This window comes from Equus przewalskii, chromosome 26, assembly GCF_037783145.1.
Source record: "Equus przewalskii isolate Varuska chromosome 26, EquPr2, whole genome shotgun sequence".
Classification (NCBI taxonomy): domain Eukaryota; kingdom Metazoa; phylum Chordata; class Mammalia; order Perissodactyla; family Equidae; genus Equus; species Equus przewalskii.
In genome coordinates this window covers 4,066,412-4,085,736 of record NC_091856.1, presented here as the reverse complement: position 1 = coordinate 4,085,736, position 19,325 = coordinate 4,066,412, and the positions used below count along the sequence as shown (strand labels likewise).

At 47.0% G+C, this 19,325-nt stretch overlaps 1 protein-coding gene, 1 long non-coding RNA gene and 1 pseudogene across 2 annotated transcripts; all 3 read left to right on the top strand.

Moving 5' to 3' along the window:
* The first annotated feature begins 642 nt into the window (after positions 1-642).
* LOC103541920 (uncharacterized) lies at positions 643-4,246 on the top strand. The gene is made up of 3 exons (XR_011533256.1): positions 643-780; positions 2,748-2,888; positions 4,057-4,246. It is a non-coding gene; the product is annotated as an uncharacterized lncRNA (long non-coding RNA).
* A 1,289-nt stretch (positions 4,247-5,535) lies between these two features.
* On the top strand, positions 5,536-7,685 carry LOC103541918 (calicin). Its single transcript, XM_070595827.1, has one exon. It carries the CDS (start codon positions 5,881-5,883, stop codon positions 7,654-7,656), a length of 1,776 nt encoding a protein of 591 aa, XP_070451928.1. The 5' UTR covers positions 5,536-5,880; the 3' UTR covers positions 7,657-7,685.
* A 10,162-nt stretch (positions 7,686-17,847) lies between these two features.
* Positions 17,848-18,932, top strand: LOC103541917 (olfactory receptor 2S2-like; annotated as a pseudogene).
* The last annotated feature ends 393 nt before the right edge of the window (positions 18,933-19,325 follow it).

Below are 19,325 nucleotides of genomic sequence, written 5' to 3'. Positions count from 1 at the left end.
CTCTGACATGACTTGGAGATGACCTGACTAAGGGAGAGTGGAAGGGTAACTATTGTGTGACAAACAAGGGATGGCGCATGGGAAATTTATAGACTCTTAGCTCACAGAACTTACAGAAGAGGAGTCAAAGCCCTACTGAAGACTGAGAAAATTTTAAAGTAGTGGACTTTCCAATTGTTTGGGCCACACACTTTAATGTTGATAACTAAAAAGATATTTAAAAAGAGAAAGGAAGGGAGGGAGGGAAGGAGGAAGAAGCAAGTGTGGATAAGGTCCTGAAAGAAAGGAAATGTGATTTTGCAAAGAGCAGATCAGACCAGCCTAGTTCAATTCCTTTCAAAGACAGTGAAGAGCCACCTTGATGGTAGCACCAGTAAGGATGGGTACAAAATTTGAACAAGGCCTTTGGACCTCAGGTAAGAGAAAGTTAGGGATGTTTTGGTAACATAATACGTTATTTACTATCTAGCCGGAGGTCCCCTATGACTTCTGTTCTCTTTTGCTATTCTTGCACCTAACCACTTGTGAAACATTAAGTTATGAAAAGTCACTTTCTGAAAAGTCCAGAAACAGAATTGATATTGACTAGACAACATGAGGAGGTGTCTCGAACCCTAAATTTGTGAGTATTTTTCTTTTCAAAATCAGATTGCATGGAGATTCTCAAGAAATGCGGGGACCAGAACAAATTCCCCGAAGACCACACAGCTGAAAGTATCTGTGAGCTTCTGTCACCCACAGATGACCTGGAGAGTTGTATACCTTTGGATACCTACCTCAGTAAGGACTTTGTGTTTTTGGATTTTAAATGCCCCTCCCTTCCATCTCTGCCCTTCTTGTTTGCCTGGTTGAGCATCTCTCTTTGAGAACATGTGGTCTAAGGATACTGTCTCAATTGCACGCTCTTAGTTGCTTGGCTTTTTTGGCCCAGGAAAGAATTACCATCTTCAGATATGTAAGCAGGAGTGATTATCATATTAGTCTGAGGAGGCAGTCGACTGTTGTCAGTCAGGAATTCTAAGCAGTGTGCCAGGGCCAGCGTTCTCAGATAACCAGCTCATATCATTGCTGTCTCCTTGCCACGATTTGACCAGGAAGTAGAAGCTCCCCAGGGAGTCTTCAGCTTTTTGTCATCAGAACATCAGCGGACCTGAGCGAGGCATTGGCTTGGACTTACCACCAAGTAGGGAGTAAGGAATGATGGTCTGGGTTAGCACATGAACTGGAACTTCTCTCTGTCAAATACTCCTGCCAAGAGCTGGAAGAATAAGCTGGGATCTCACTGAGGCATCCTGAAGCTGAGCCTTCTGGCAGCGAGGTGGTTGTGTGGAAACCAGGGGGTAACAAGCAGAACCTCTACACACCACGCAGTTAGGCCAAGGGCAGTGACTAGGCTGCCACCAGGGGCCATTAGTGCTGTGAGCAGGCTGGAAAGCCAGACGGTGAATTCAGCCCCTACTTGCTTTGTCTTCCTTTGTCAGATAGGGTTAAGTCAGACTGCAAATAACAGAACAACAGTTAGAAGTGAGAAAAAGCCCAGAACTAAATAGTCCAGGGATGCCGTGGTGGCTCCGTCATCAGGAATCCGGGCTCCTTCTTTCTCCACGTCCTTGGTACTGGGCTTCATCATCATCACGGTTACCGCGTGTGCTTTATTATTGTGGCATGGCTACTGGAATTCTAGCCACTGTATCCTAGTGTGAGGGAAAACCACCCTAGTTGGAAGGGAAACTGGGAAAGATGATCTTTTTAGCTGTGGGCCCATTGCCACCCTAAGTAAAACTGGAGTTCTATTAGTAAGCAGGAAGGGAAGAGCAGATGCCAGATTTGCAGCTAGTAGTGTCTGCCGTATTTTCTCAAGACCAACAGACTATGTCCCTTAGCCTTTGTGACCAGTATGGAGAAAAAGAGAGCACGAGACTAGAATATAGACCTCTGTGACTTTGAGCAGACCACTTCTTTGAGCCTTAGCTTCCCTCTTTATAAAATGACTGGGCTGGATGAGATGACCTCCAAGAACCCTTATTCCTCTATTAGCCTTGGAGTCTGAGTCTGGCCTAAAACCAAGTAAGCAAAGCTAATGTATTCACAATCCTAGACTCTATCAGAGCCATCAAATATATGTGTGGAAGGAAACCACTTCAATGGAAGAAAAACTAAAGAAATGCTTTTGTTTGAGTTTCAGTACGCTCTTTAGATATCACATGTGCTTTCTATTAAGTGAGACCCATCCTTGGTCCTTATTTCACAAGTTAACAAATATAATCATGGGACAGGATCCATCTTACTGTAATAAATGATGATCATTTGTGGTAAAATTTGCTAAATTGGCCCTCTTACACAGAAGCACCCCTTTGACAATCCTATCCAAAATATACCTGTCACCTTCTATCCCTGTATACTACTTACTACTTATCATTGTCTGACTTTTATTGTCCATTTTCCGACCAGAATGTAAACTCCGTGTTAGAGATTTGTCTGTTTTGTTCACTACTGTCTCTCCAGTACCTGGAACCTTGCCCAGCGTATTGTAGGTTCCCAATAAATGAACAAGTGGGTGAATGTGTGTATGTTTATGCTAAATTCACAAATGATCAGAGAGTCGGAGTGTTTCCGTCTTACTAGAATCAGGCCTCGCTTTATGCTCATGAGCTCTCCATTTACTCCAGATGTGATTAATTCAGATGACTTACAGACCTCTGGTACTCTTTTGGGTTGTTTAAGCTGATCTGGTTTTGTTTTTTCAGGGCCAAGTACTTTAGGTACCATTGTGGAAGAGGTGACTCACCTTTGTAGCCCAAGTCCCTGCCCCACCAATGAGCTCTGCGAGGTGAACCGGAAAGGGTGTCCGGCCGGAGATCCCTGCCTTCCATACTCTTGTGCTCAGGGTAAGAGGTAGATGGTGCGGGTGTGGGATGAGCACGGATGTGTGCTGCTCGTGTTTCTTTACGGGGGTGATCTTTGGATTGGGATTGCAAGGCAGTTTATTTTCATGTATGTTTTCCTGTAATGTTTGAGGTTTTCCCAATAAGCATGTATTGTTTATGTAAGCAGAAAAAGACAAAGACAAATGTAAGTTTCAGTAGTCATTTAGATTATAAACTAATATCAATCCCAAAACAGACTCTCTAAATGAGTTGCAGGGCTCTTGACAACAAAAGAAAAGAAAGCCTTGGGGCAGCTTTTTGTACTTTGTCTTCCAGGTTGTAGTGTTTGAGAAAATGTACTGCACATTGTTCTTGGTTTTTCTTTTCTTTCCTTTAGTATGTGGAGAAAGGGCCTGCTCAGCAGGGGGTGTAATTCTCTCCACAGAGATGAACGTTGTGCTGAAATGCATATGATTAAAGGCTGAAAAGTTTTTATCCCATAGAATTTTGGTAATGTTTATCTCTTTGTGGGTCCCTTTAGAATATAGTCATGACAAAATTTTGCTGCCTTTTATCTATTTCCCAATTGAAAATATTTCTTTATCATGTTAGAATCAACATTTTAAAATATATGTGGGGTAAAAAGGAACTAAAGATTAAATTATTATTTCTCAAAGGATCACCTGTAATATTTGTGTAATACCATATCAGCCATAGAGTCATAATAAATCTTGTTAAAAATCAGAAATGAATGGATTTTCCTTAAGTCCAATCTGGTATTCAAGTTTTCTTCAAATTTAAGATGTTTATATTCTATCACTAAAAGTTTTCCTGACCAAGATTACTCTAAAAATACAGTCAGTTTCAATACACCATTTAAAAAATATCTGTAATTTTTAAATATCTTAAGTAAACCAGAAGAAAGAAAAAACCACATATCTTATAGCATTTTATACTGAACTGGAGCTAACTTTGGAGTACAGGTCCAGAATCACCACCATCTCATAGAACATGGAATTTTCACTTCAGAGGATATGTTACTGACCACTGAACCAAAGCGACTCCTTAGTTAGGTGAAAATTCTGTTTCATAACCTCTAGTAGCCACACAGAACCTGTAAAACTTATGTGAGGTATATTTAATGTCGTAAAATAGTATCATGTCTCTCAGGTAATTTCTGTTTGTGCAGGTTGCAAATTGGGAGAAACCTCTGATTTTATCGTGCGTCAAGGGACACTGATCCAGGTGCCATCATCTGCAGGGGAAGTTGGTTGCTATAAAATTTGCTCATGTGGACAAAGTGGACTCTTGGAAAACTGCATGGACATGCACTGCATAGACCTTCAGAAGTCTTGTATTGTCGGAGGAAAGAGAGTGAGTCTTGGCGAGGTTTCTTTGTTTTTTGTTTTTGATATGAGATTGATTATCCTAACTTTGTAGTAAGAACATTGGATGGATTCTCACCAGAGAGTGAAGTCTACAACTCAGATACTCAGGCAATGTTTTTCAAACTGTGGGACGCAGCTAGCCCTGGTGGTCTCGGGGTTAAGATTTGGCGCTTTCACCGTCACAGCCTGGGTCCATTTCCTGCTCAGGGAAATACACCACCCGTCTATCTGTTGTCATCCTGTGGCGGCTGCATGTTGCTGTGATGCTGAAAGCTATGACATCAGAATTTCAAATACCAGCAGGATCACCCATGGTGGACAGGTTTCAGCAGAACTTCCAGACTAAGATAGATTAGGAAGAAGGACTGGCCACCCAATTCTGAAAAAAGTGGCCATGAAAACCCTGTGGATAACAGCAGAGCACTGTCTGATATAGCACCAGGAGGGGAGAGGATGATGCAAAAAAGACTGGGCAGGGTTCCACGCTGCTGTCCACAGGGGCGCTAGGAGCCCAAATTCACTCGAGGACACTAACAAGAATAACACAGCTAGCGTTTATTGAACATTTGCTATGAGCCAAACACTGTGATAACACTCTGGTCGTTTTCCCATGTACACTTTTAACAACCTATGAAGCAGGTACTGTTATTCCTCTCTCACACCTGAGGAAACTGAGGTTTAGAGAGTCTGGGCAATGTGTCCAAGTCCACACTTGGTGGGGAGAGCTGACCCACCGCAGCCCCCAACCTTTTACAACTAGAGCTTTGGAAATGTGCAGAGGACGTCCTGGTTTGCCTGGAAACTGATGTAATCAGGGCTTTAGAGGCCATCCCATCCCCACTCTCTGGATGCTGACTCTGGCATCCCTGCTCCACGGAGTGGTCCTCGCCTCCCCCCTATTTTAAAGAAGAGTGGTCCCTGAGGCCACAAAGATCAGAAGCCAAAGGATGGAGCCTTTCTTCTCTGATGGCCAGAACCTTGATAGAGAAAGCTACTTCCTGGCCTGAGAATCAGAGACTGGGGAAAGCTGAGTAGTGAGGAGCTACTACTGGAAGGGTGGAAAGAGTACTGAGTTACAGAAGGTTTGGGTCCCAGGTCCTGCTCTACTTCCAACTGGCTGTGTGATCTTAGGCAAGTCCCTTCTCTCGTCTGGGCCTCAGTTTGCCTCCTGTACAATGAGAGGATTCTTCCGGATGACCTAATAATAATAATCTCTTTCTTTCCCCCAGCCTCCCCTTATCCCTCCTTGCTCCACCTCATCCCCAACTGTCTCTGACATTCCAGAAGCAGCTTTGAACCGAGCTTTGAAGGTCCCAGGTGGGAGTTGCAACTCATCTCTGAGTTTCTTCCTGAGCTCTGGCCGCTGGGCCCTAGGTCCTGATAGGATATCTGGCCTTGGCAGGTTGGAGCCATCAGAGGAGAGAAATGCTCAGAGGCTCTGAGAAAAGTCTCAGGAGGGCCTGCATTGTGATGACCACATCGACTATGACATCATCCTCTCTCCCACCCTTCACTCCTCCCTGATCAACTGCTCTTCAAACAACCATCAATCTGAATCCCAAAGGATTCAGTTCTATTCTTCAGTACCTGCTGCTGATCTTCTGCCAAAGCTGGCAAGAAGCACCATGAAATTGATATTCACTGAGAAAAACTATGACAGCTTCCTGCTGCAGAAACTGAACGAACAGAGGAAACGCAAAGAGTACTGGGACATGGCCCTGACTGTGGACCACCATGTCTTTTATGCACATCGCATTGTGCTGGCTGCCGTCTCTTCAGTAGTGAAGAACATCATCTCTGGCAATGATGTGAAGACCACTGATGAGCTGTTTATCACCATTGACCCCAGCTACCTGAGTCCGGCCACGGTGGACCAGCTCCTGGACTACTTCTACAGTGGCAAGGTGGTGATCTCGGAGCAGAACGTGGAGGAGCTCCTTCGTGGGGCCCAGTATTTCAACACAACCCGCCTTCAAATCCACTGCAATGACTACCTGATTAAGTCTATCCGCCGTGCCAACTGTTTGCGCTACCTCCTCTTGGCTGAGTTGTTTGGGCTCAAAGAGGTATCGGACTTGGCCTACACTGGCATTCGCGACAACTTCCACTACTGGGCCAGTCCTGAGGGCTCTGTGCAGCCTAAGGGCTTCATGCGCTGTCCACCTGTCATCTTTGGTCGCCTGCTTCAAGATGAAAACTTGCATGTGCTCAACGAGGACCAGGCTCTCAGCGCACTTATAGATTGGGTGTACTTCCGGAAGGAGGAGCGGGAGAAGTATTTCAAGAAGTTCTTTACTTACATCAATCTCAATGCCGTCTCCAACAAGACACTGATCTTTGCCAGCAACAAGTTGATGGGCATGAAGAACAGCTCAGGCCACACATCCCTGATTGAGAGTGTCCTTATGGAACGACAGCAGGAGAGGCCATCCAGCCTGCTGAGTCACCAGCGGAAAGGGGCCCTGCTTGATTCGGTGGTCATCCTTGGTGGCCAAAAGGCCCATGGCAAGTACAACAATGGAGTGTTTGCCTATGTCATCCAGGAGAACCTGTGGTTGAAGCTCTCAGAGATGCCCTATCGAGCAGCAGCACTTAGTGCCACCTCTACTGGTCGCTACATCTACATCTCTGGTGGCACCAATGAGCAGATTACAGGGCTGAAGACGGCTTGGCGGTATGACGTGGATGACAACTCCTGGACCAAGTTGCCTGACCTGCCAATTGGGCTTGTCTTCCACACCATGGTGACCTGTGGGGGGACAGTGTACTCAGTGGGTGGGAGCATTGCCCCAAGGCGGTATGTCTCTAACATCTATTTTTATGATGAGCGCAAGGAGACCTGGTGCCTGGCAGGGAAGATGAGTATCCCTATGGATGCCACAGCCGTGATCACGAAGAGTGACCAGAGCCTGTACATTGTCACTGGGCGGTGCTTGGTGAAGGGCTATATCTCCCGAGTTGGGGTGGTGGACTGCTTTGACACCAATACTGGGGAGGTGGTCCAGAGTATCACCTTCCCCATTGAGTTCAACCACCGGCCCCTGCTCTCTTTCCATCAGGACAACATCCTCTGTGTGCACAGCCACCGGCAGAGCATGGAAATCAACCTGCAGAAGATAAAGGCCAACAAGATGACCACGTCACTGCCTCTCTTGCCCAACAACTGCCCCCTGAATGTGTCCCATGCTATATGCTCCATTGGAGATGGCAGGGTGTTTGTATGTGGGGGTGTCACCAGAGCTAGTGATGTTCAGGAAAAAGACTACACCATCAATCCAAACGCCTACTTGCTGGACCAAAAGACAGGCAAGTGGAAGACGCTGGCGCCCCCACCGGAGGCACTGGACTGCCCCGCCTGCTGTCTAGTCAAACTACCTTGCAAGATTCTTCAAAGGAATTAAACCACTTTTTAAATGGGAGAATAATTAAATATATTATTATTCACAATTTAGCAAGAGAGGGAAAGAGGGGAAGATGGCCTGTGGGTTCCTTCTTAGTGTTCCTGTCTGTGTTTGGCCCTGAAGGGGAGATCCTGGGCTAGGGCTGCTCCAAGTGGGTGGGAATTCAGGGCTGCTCTGTCACTGGAGAGATCCAAGCTGAGGCTGGAATGGAGTTCCTGGTGGGTGGGACTGAGGCATCTCCCGGGCACTGGCCAGGGTGGTGTCTGGAAACCCCCTGATCTGTCCCCTGTAGCCACCTGGCAGGCATGTGCTAGACTGACAGGTGAAGCAGTTGCTTAGAGCTGTGAGGCCTCAGGCTCCTCCAACACTCACTTCCCTCGAGTCTGCCCGGGAAGGCAGGTGGGCCAAGGCCAGGTCTGGGAGAGGAGCCTCCTGGCTGGGAAGGGAGAAGGCGGTGTGGGCCAGGCTCAGGGATGAGGCAGAGGGAACCGGGGAGGCCGGGTGACTTGGTTGTTGTATTTGACCACGCAGCTGTGTTGTGTCTGTGACTCATTTGTGGGGTACTTGGGAGGTTACTTAACAGTTGTTTCCAGAGAGCAAGTTTCATGGAGAACTTTCTCCAGGAATATGAGTCTGAGGGACTGGAGGTGATCGAGAGGTCATCAAGGGAGAGAAAAGAAACCTATGTCTGTATTGGAGAGCAGCTTGGGGATGAGGCGAAATGATGGGATAAGAGAGACAGGGTGGTGTAGTAGTTAGGGGTTGGATGCTGGGGACAGATGGCCTGGCCGAATACCAGTTCCACACTTACTGGGTCATCCTGGGTGAGTTACTGACCATCTCTGTGCCTTAGTTTCCTTATCTGTCAAAGGGGGACAATAAGAGTGCCTACCTCATAGGGTGACATGAAGTTTAAATGAGTTAGTACATGCAAAATGCCAAGGACAGTCCCTGGCATGTATTAAAGGGCTGCAGGAGTACTTTTTCAGAAGGAAAAAAAAGGTGAGGGAAAGGACCAGGCTCTTGGGCCCTTATGTTAAGTGAGGTCCCATCAAATGCTCTTTGAGACCCCCTCCCTCAAAGCCTCAGTGAGCTTTCCTCAGTTCTAACTCCCTCTGTTTCCCTTTCCGTCATGTGTGTACTCAGACATAATCCTCAGCAATTTAGAAGGAACTGACCACGTCCTGGAACAGCCATAGAATCCTCATTCATCCCTTCTCTCATTCATCCATGAATTTACTTTCTCCTCCAATGACCACTTCACACACACACCATCACTGAGGCCTCTCTGTGCAGGGCCCTGTTCCAGGTGCTGGGGCCCTGTTCCAGGCATGATGGAGACAATCCACATCCCTGGGAGGGAGTATCGGTGCCAGTGCCCTGCAAAGAGAATATTATGCAAATCACATGAGTAATTTAAATATTTCTGGTAGTCATATTAAAAAGGTATAAGGAAACAGGTAAAATTAATTTTAATAATATATTGTATTTAACCCAATATTTTCAAAATATTGTCATTTAAATGAGTAATCAATGTAAACATTTATCAATGCGATATCTAACGTTCTTTTTTTCATACTAAGTATTTGGAATCCAGTGTGTGTTTTACACTTAGAGCACAGCTCAGTTTGGACTAGTCACAGGCACAAGGCCCCAGGAGGCTAGTGGCTCTTATCAGACAATGCTGGATACTTTATGTATCCTGATGGTTCAGATCTGCTCCATCTCCTTCCTTTTCCCACTCCGCCCTCCTCCACCTGCTCAGAATTGTCTTCTTGACCTCTCTGTTGGCTGGCCTCTCTCTTCAAAGCCTACCCCTCTGCCCAGGCCTTACTTTCCTCCTTTCAGGCCAGGACCTTGGACTTCACAGCTGACCCTCTCTACCCTGGAACTTCTCCCACATTTCTCACTTCTCCAACCCTGGGTAGCCCCCTCCTCTGCTCACCTCTCTGCCGTCCGCCAGCTGGAAGAGCAGGGTCTTAGGGATCCATGCAGCTAAGCCCAGCTGCCCCTTCCCCACCCCACCAGCCTTAGCTGACCACTGAGTCACCTCTCACTGACTCCAGAGGCCACTCCCCACAGCTGATTCTCCAGTTCTCTCTGGGGTCCTGGGGCCCCGCTCTTCCCCTGTCTTCTTTCTCGGCCACCTACCTCTCATTCTGGCACCAGAGCTCGAGAGAAATAGAGTCAGATGATCTGAGCTCCATAAACAGTCCCGTGTCCACCAAAACTCTCTCCAGAGCTCCTGCTGTTGAGCACCTCAGAGGAAGAGGCATCCTTCCACGATTCAAAGCTCGTGCCTCCCCTGTGTCTTCATTGTGTCCCCTCACAACTTCTCAGGCTCCTTGGTTCCCTGTCTCTCCATATCCCCTTCCTGATTTCTTCTCTTCATCCCACACATATTCTCAAGTTTTCCCTATCCTGAAAGCAAACCCTCCTCAGCTCTGAGGTCTGCCTCTTTCTGTCTGCCCATCTCTTTCCTCAGTTGAGCTTCCTGAATGTTGTCTGTGCTCTCTGGCTCCAGATCAGTCTCTAACCCACTCAGCCTGGCTTCTGTTCCCACCATGCCCCCCAAGTGTCTCCTGACGACACTGTCCTCTTTGTCCTTTGCTCTGCGTTCTTTCTTTTCCTTGCAGTACTGGGCAGTATTGACCACTCCCCCCGACAGCAGAATCACTAGGGCGCTTGGTAGAAGGAGATCATTAGCATAGAGGGATGATAATCTGATATATTAACCAGCGTGGGCCTCCCTTCTTCCTTCCTGAGCTCTTCCCACATGAAAATTAGACCATGAGGCTGAAGCATTCAGGGCTCATCGCTGGAGGAGGCCGGCACAGCTCAGTGTCAGAATCAGAGTCACATTCTTGGCATTTGCTGCTAGGGAAGCTTTGTCAATTCATAGCAGAGATTATGGTCTTGAAAGACGAGGCTTTTGAACTACAGCTCAGATCTGCAAACTGGGTACCTGAAGGCCTTCCACGGGAAGTTCAGACGTGCATGGCTTTAAGGGAATCAGTTTCCAGATCCTCACGTTTTTTCCTAGAATTGATCTACCTGAGATTATGCCTAGAGATTTCATTCTAGTTCTCTTTTCCCCCCTACACTTTGAAAATTACCTTTCAAGCACTTTACACACACACACACAGTAACATTTACCCATCCCAAATCTTCCTGGATGCACTGCCCCAGGATGCCACATGAGTATAACCATGTCAGCGAGGTGTCAGTGAAGCCTCTTTTCACCAAGATGCCAACATCCAAAGAAGAGTTTCTTGTATTTTTCTGTCTTAGCCATGCAGTGTTTCTGCTATGGTGTCAAGTCTGGTGTTAAAAAATGGGGTATTTTGGTCCAAGTTGGGTTGTTCAGAAATGCTAAATAGCACGATGGAATGATGACATATTTTTAAAAATTTTATCTAGATACAATTCACATACCATAGAATTCACCCACTTAAAGTGTACAATTCAATGGCTTTCAGTATATTCACCCAGTTGTGTAGTCATTACCACAATCAATTTTAGAACATTTTCTTTACCCCATAAAAGAAATCTTGTACCCCTTTGCTATCACCTTCTAACTCCCTCATCTTCCCAGCCTTACACAGCCACTAATCTGTTCTCCATCTCTCTGGATGAGACTATTCTAGGCATTTCATATAAATGAAATCATATAAGATGTGTCCTTTTATCTGCCTTCCTTCACTTAGCATAATGCTTTCAAGGTTAATCCATGTTACAGCATGTACACATAGATAAGGAGGACAGATTGGTGGTTACCAGAGTGGGTGGGATGGGGGGAGAGCAAAAGGGATAAAGGGTCACTCCTGTGTGGTGATGGATGAAAACTAGACTATTGGTGGTGAACATGATGCAGTCTATACAGAAACTGATTGATAATAATGCACACTTGAAATTTACACAATGTTATAAGCCAATAAGACCTCAATAAAAAATAAATAAATACCACCATACAGGGGTAAATCTGGCAAAAGAGCTCCAAGATCTTTATGCATAAACTTATAAATTATAAAATATTTCGAATGATGTTAAAGAGAGAAATAGTTCCAATTCATGGGTTCTGGAAACTCACTGTTATAGAGATCATATTCCTCCCCAAATTGATCAGTAGATTCAATGTAATTCCAATTGTTAAATCCTAAAAAGAATTATTGTAGAATTTAAGAAGCTGGTTCAATAATTTATATGGAAGAACAAAGGATCAAGAACAGCCATGACACATTTGAAGAAGTATTGGGTGGGGAAAAAGGGATTTACCCTATAAGAAATCAGAACATACTATAAAGCAACATCAATTAAGGCAGTGTGGCATTGACACAGCAATAGACAAACCAACAGAGAAGAATAGAGATCCCAGAAGCAGACCCATTCAGGTCTGGAGATTTCATATATGACAGAGATCATAGTGCAGATCGTGGAGAAAGGATGAGTTGTAAACACAACTAGGACAATTGGGAATACACATATGTATCAGGAGAAATGTATAAAATATTTATAACAGCATTCAGTCAGGAAGCAACCCAATCATTCATCAAAGTAGAATGTATAAATAAACTGTGCTGCATTCATATAGTGGAATTAATGAACTTAGTTACAGTCATAAACGTGAACGAATCTCACAAACAGTATTGAATAAAGAAACAGGTCACAAAGAACAGCTCCAAATGGTTCAATTCATACAGAGTTTACAAAGAGGAAAATCTAAACTATGCTGCTCAGGGATGCATCATAGGTGATAAAATTCAAGAAAAGCAAGGAAATGATTTTAACTTAAATCAGGAGTGGCGTTATCTCTGGGAGGAGAGAGGACCAGGAGGGGGAAGGGATAGCCAGGGAGCTTCTAACACACTGGCAATGCTGTATTTCTTAAATTAGGTGATGATTCCTTTATTGCTCTTTAAATTTAAAATGTGTGTTTTACATACTTTTATATGCATTTATATATGTGAATCTGTGTTTCACATTTTGAATTATATTTTTAAAGCCAAAAGTTTTAAATACAACAATGCGATGTCACTTCTCACCTGTCAGATTGACAAAGACCAGAAAGTCTCCAGAGCAAGATGCGATGTTGGCAGAGTGTGGGAAACAGACATCCTCACACACTGATGACAGGAATGTGTAAACCTGGCAATATCTATCAAAATTACAAGTTACATAAAACAGATACATTTGACCATGTGCTAAATTACAAATATGCAATGGTATTTAATGTAGCACTGACTATAGCGTGAGATTGGAAAATCTAAATGCCCATGAACATGCAACTGGCTAATTAAATCGTGGTACATGCTTACAATGAATAAATGCAGCCAATTAAAAGAATGAGGCAGCCCTATGTATGTTTTTTTTTTTCCAGGAAAACTCTCCAAGGTATATTGTTAAGTGACAAAAGTAAGATATTAAGACAATGTATTTTTGCTAAATTTATCTCCAAAATACTTCTTAGTATATGCCTAGAATACCTCTAAAAAAATACAAGAAATTGCCTTGAGGGAGAATTACCGGGTGACTGGAGACAAAGACTGAATTTTTATTATATATTCTTCTATATCTTTTAAATTCTATTTCAAGTACAAGTGATACTCACTAATCATGATGATTAATGGTTAATGGTGATGATGCTGCTGCTGCTATCAATGATGATAAAGAGACTGAGATGTATTGACATTGAAATCCCAGCTCTGCCATTCACAAGACATGTGGTCTTTGGTGAATTGCTTAACTTTTTAGTCTATTTCCTCAAATGAAAAAAATAGGGGGATAATAATGCAATCTCCAGGGAAGACTAGAAGGAGATACTCACTACACACGTATCGCTGGATTTTATGGAATTTATATAATGTGTGTAAAGTGTTTGTCACAGTGGCTGGCACATGGGGCCAGCTCAATGAATGTAGCTAATTCTGCTGCTGGTTTTTGTTAAGCATCTGTCCTAGCACCTCCCCCCGCCCCCCCATTCTGAATGTCTAGGACTTCAACTTGGGGACGTTTGCTCTGTCCCTGATGCGAGTGCTGGCTTCTCTGAGACCAGGGAAAAGCTCAGGAGGAAGCCTGCCTCTGCTGCGCCCTCCTCTCCACATCCAGTTGGCTGCGTCCCAGTCACTGCCTCTGACTGGGACGGGGAGGTGTGGTCCCTGGACCCCCCAGGTATGCTGAGGGCCTGCACCCTGGGCACACTTGACGTTCCAGACTTTAAATTGCTTCTGGAATTAGCAGGATTCCTGTTGGCACCCACGGCTGCTGCTTGAGGTCTCCCTTCACTGCTGGGGAACGTGTACCCTTGGGACTTCTGGGCCTCAGACCAGGATGACATGTCCTCTGCATGAAGAGTCTGCAGCTGAGGCCCAGTCAGCCTGCACAGCTGGGAGGAAGGAGGGAGAGAAACACCCACCAGAGGCTCAAGTTCCCACAAGGTGCTGGGAGGAAAAGGAAGAAGGAGGGTCTCAGAGTAAAGGACGTCGGACAGGGGAGGGTCTGGGGTCCTTCTCTGGCATCCAGAGTCTGGCCCGGGGCGGTGTGAGTAGTTGAGAATCTGGGATCGGGAGACTCAGAGGAGTGGCCACAAGCAGGATGCAGGCGCGAGAGCTGGGCTGCGGCGAGGACAGAGGTGGCGGCTATGCTCTCTGCAGGGCGTTCCCGAAGACGGACTGTCCTCCTCGCCCCACTTCTGCCCCAGGAATCCTTCCCGCAGCTGGCGCTGGAGCAGGGAGGGGCAGCCGAGAGGAAGGCCAGGCAGTCCTTCATGCTCTCTGGTCTCACCACTGTCCAGCCCCTGCCCTGCCCTTTCCGCTCCCTCCTCTTATGAAGCCGGAGCTGGGAGGGAGGTGGGCAGGATTCCCAGCACATCCTGCAGAGACCCTCAGAGGAAAGGGCCTTCCTCGGAGTCAGAGGGTGAGAGGACAGGTGAGCAGAGATCTGCACCCTGTTCGACTGACTCCCAGTCTGCGGCTACTTCTTTCCTTTTTCCTCACTTTCCTTTTATAATGCTGAGATTTTTCCCCTGAATGCAGATTAACTTGCGCCCACTGTATGAATAGAAAATTTGGTGATGCTGAAGAGGTTCAAAGAGGAGTCCTCCCCCTATTGATCTTGCTATAGTTTTTCCAGTCACTTTTATCCACACGTCATTTACCTGGTTGAGATCGTAACAGTATATACAATTTTGCATTCTCTATTAATTTATCATTGTAATGTAATAATATTACAGTGTACAAATAGAAACTTGACTTTAACATCTGCCTAATATTCCCTTACATGAAATGGCATAATTTCCTTAGGCGTCTATTGGTGGACGGTTATTTTGATCCCTGCCTTGACTCACAAATGTTGCTCTGACGGACGCCTTTGTTGAGAGATGTTGGCCCTCCACTCTCATTGGTTCTCCGGACTTATTTCCCGGAGGGGGGCTTGCTGAGGCGACGGGTGTGCAGGTTTTTCAGGTTTCTCCTTTTTGTAGGCAAAGTTTCTCCAGAAAGGCTGTATGAGAGGCTATGCGGCTCTTTTGGCCACACTGCACTGCCTCCCATTTCTCACTTTCCTGCTGGCTCCCAGGAGAGGTAGGGATGTAGGGACGAGACCACAGCAAGACCAGGTCCCTGGGACATGTGGAGGGACCACACCTGCAGGATGCAGCCGCAGAGGTCAAAGCTTCCTTCCTCCTCGCTCTCCCCGCCAGCCTCCCTGCCCTCCTCTCATCAGGAAGTGGGTGTCAGAGCTCTTTGTTTGCCTCCATCCCCAGTCCCTCCAGAGCCTGACACAGCTCTGTTTCCTGCTGACCATTTCTTGGTGGGAAACCAAGCACTCAGATCTCACCCTATAACCACCCCCCCCAGAGGAGTGTGCAGCCGCCTTCACCAAGGACCGCTTCCTGCCTGCCGAGCACAGCACCGGGCAGTCCACGACAGAGCTGGGAGGCCCTGGGAAGCCCCTGATTCAGCCTTCTCATGATGCATGTGGGGAAACTGAGGCCTTGGGAGGAGAAGGGACTTGCTCAAGCTACACAGAATATCCATGTCACAGGCGGGGCAGGCTCCACAGCTCTGGTCTCAGTGTGCAAGTTCTTCCTAGCTGTTCACTTCATTCCAATTGAACCAGCTTTCATTCGGCAACTTTTGCACAACAGGCACGAAGACCTGCATGGATGCAGCTCTCACACAGCTCAAGTCCTGGGCATCACTCAGGCCCACACGCATTGTTTGTGGGCAGGAGCTTCTGTGGGCAAGGATTTGTCTGACAGGAGTGGACAGGATGGCTGCTCTAACAGAAGCCACTTTCCTCGGCCTCTGCGGCCACAGCCTGTCCTTGTCACTGTTGAATCTTGTTTGTGACACTGACTGTAGTGTTGACTTTTGAGTTTCTGGAGGGGCTGGGAGAGCCAGTGGGAGGAAGGTGAGGCAAGTTGGGCGCCCAGCGGGGCCTGCACTGAGCAAACATTCCCCATGGGCTGCTGGCTGGGGGAAGGGCCCGAGGCTTCGCAGGAAGTACGGTGAGGCCTCTGACTGCAGACAGGGAGACCTCTCCGGGATTAGTTCTCTGCTGGCCTCAATCCTGCACTTCCCTCTTCTCCGGAAACATTTGGCAATGTCAGGAGACGTTTTCAGTTGTCACGACTCAGGGAGCAGATGATACTGGCAACTGGTGGGCAGAGGCCAGGGATGCTGTTAAACATCCTGCGGTGCACAGGACAGCCCCCTCCAACAAAGGGTTCTCCAGCCCAAAATGTCAGTGGTGCCGAGGTTGGGAAACCCTGGGTTCAATTCAGGCGGGAGCTGCGCTGCCTGACAACACGTCTGACATAAACTCTCTGACTGAGAAGGGAGCGTGCTGGACAACGAGCCATCAGAGGATACGGAGAGTGGGTTTGGAGAGACGGACTCTTTCAAAACTCTGCACCAAGAGAGAGAGACAGCTGCCTGGTGGAAGGAACTCCGAGTTGGGGCCTGAGACCCAACCCCAGCTCTGCATTCAACCCCACGTAGCAAAATCTTGAGCGTCTCTGAGCTTTGGTTACTTCATCAATAAAACTTGAGTAACAATATCTTCCCCATAGTGTGTTCCAAAGACTGTGGCACAGAGTAGATGCTCATTAACACTAACCACTCATCTCCCATCGTCCACCCACTCCTACACATACACACCATTGCAGTTAAGAAGGAGCTATAGAAATACCATCAATGAGGTTTTTGAGTTTACAGTCTGGGCAATTGCAGCTAGGAGACCAGAAATCCTCCACACAAGGGCATACGGGCCTTCCTATAAGCTAGCTGCCTGTGTGGAACACAAGAATGGTGTCAGAGAGCCAGAATATTACAAGAGAGCATAATAAAAACATAAAAGAACAAAGGAAAAACCTTCCTTGGTCACCCCTGGCTAAGAATTTCACCAGTATGCTAACAGAATGGGATTAGAAGTCACTGTCCTAAACCCTACTATCTGACGAGTGTAGGCAGTGTGGTTATTAATAACTGAGCTGACTTGTCAGTGAGCTGCCCAGTTGTCATGCCATCATGTGGGCTCAGTCACCTCATGAAGTGTTGACTTCATAAAGTTCTTCCCCTTGTGGGAACCACCCCATGTATTGCCATCAATCCGTATCTAAAATAGGCAAATCCCAAGGCAGACGACAGTCAGGTCTGTGTCGCGGGTGGCGGACAGACTGAAGAGGTAATCCTCCTGATGGCTGAGCCTTCGCCCAGGCATGTCTGTCTGGATGTGGATTAACACTAAGCTCCTTCCAAATGTAATCAAAGTTTAAAAAGCCTTGAAAATTTGATAGTTCTAAGTTTAGGAGTTTTCCTGAGAATCTAAGAAAGCTCAGATTAAATGAAATTTCTATACATTTACCTTAAAGAGAAAGAATTCACAGCATTGTCCAGCCATTCATCATAATGCAGAGGGAAAGCCCTTCCTGACCGCAGATTAGCTCTGCTGGGTTCAAGTCCTGTCTCTGGCACCAGCTGGCTCAGAGGGCTTGGACGGGCCACTTCCCCTCTGTAGGCCTCAGTTGCTTTTATGGGCCACGAGAGGATGCAGCAACGTTGGAGAATTCCTCGCATACGGCTGGAATATTTGAGGTCCTCACCCAGTGCCACTCCCTTGTAAACTCTGTTCCAGCTCTGACCTCCTCCCATCTAGGAGCTGAGGACTTCCCTGCTGCCTCCCTTGGTTATTTTTCTCTTACGCACATACGCTGTGCTGTTATGCAGCGTGGACTTGACCACATACCGGATGCCTGGGACCCTTCTCAGGAAAACCTGACATGCTGCTTTTGTACTTTGCTGATGACAGAGGGGATATCACATGGAAGAAGCCAGCTGGACCTCCCCGGTGGTGGGCTTCATTTCCCTGGGCCTCTCAGCCCACCCAACGCTGGAGAAAATGTTCTCTGTGCTCGTCCTGCTGATGTACCTGGTGGTCCTGCTGGGCAACAGGGTCGTCATGCTGGTGACCACTCTTGACTCCCACCTGCACACGCCCATGTACTTCTTCCTGGGGAACGTCTCCTTCCTGGACATCTGCTACACCACCTCTTACATCCCTCTGGTCCTGGATGGCCTCCTGATCTGTCCAGGAAACCATCTCCTTCTCAGCCTGTGCCATGCAAATGTTTCTCTCCTTTGCCATGGGAGCCACAGAGTGTGTGCTGCTGGGCATGATGACATTGGATCGCTATGTGGCCATCTGCAACCCCCTTAGATACCCTGTGGTCATGAGCAAGGCTGTGTACGTGCCCATGGCTGCCAGCTCCTGGGCCATTGGTGGTGCTGCTTTTGTGGTACACACATCTTTGACAATTCAGCTGGCCTTCTGTGGGAACAATGTCATTGACCACTTTACCTGTGAGATCCTGGCTGTCCTGAAGCTGGCCTGCGCTGACATCTCCATCAATGTGATCAGCATGGGGGTAACAATTGTGATCTTCCTGGGGGTCCCAGTCCTGTTCATTTTTGTCTCTTACGTATTCATCATTGCTACCATCTGGTGGATCCCCTCAGCTGAGGGGAGGCAAAAGAACTTCACCTGCTCTGCCCATCTCACAGTCATGGTCGTCTTCTGTGGGACCAACCTCTTCAAGTACAGGAAGCCCAAGTCCACAGCCCCGTGGGGGCAGACAAAGAGGACCTCTCAGATGAGTTCATCCCCCTCGTCTATGGAGTGCTGGCCCCCATGCTCAACCCCATCATCTACAGCCTGAGGACAAGGATGTGAAGGCCACTGTGAGGAACCTGGTGGCTCAGGAATACTTCAGCCAGTGATATAGGGGATCGTCTGTGGTTCTCATTGCCGTATAACATAGGACTTCCAGTCATTATGGCTGCCATTGAAAAGCCAAGTCAAGATAACTGGAATGGTCTCTTGCCCTTAAGTCCATTTTCGTGGAATGTTTAACTTTTCAGAGTCTATCTCCTAAGTTTTGGCTATATGTCTAACAGCTTCACAGATGCCAGGCAATAAATACTCTAATTGAATGTATGAAGGCATCCTGAACACATGCTAAAACCAAGGAGACAGGCACATTAGAGCAAGCCAGATGGCCCTTAGTGTCTAAGCTGTGGAGTTAGTCCAGGGGAGGGCATGGCTCTCCCAGCCATGTTGCCGCCCCTCCTGCATTCACCAGGAGTGTCAGAGGTACAAAGAGGAAGTGGAAC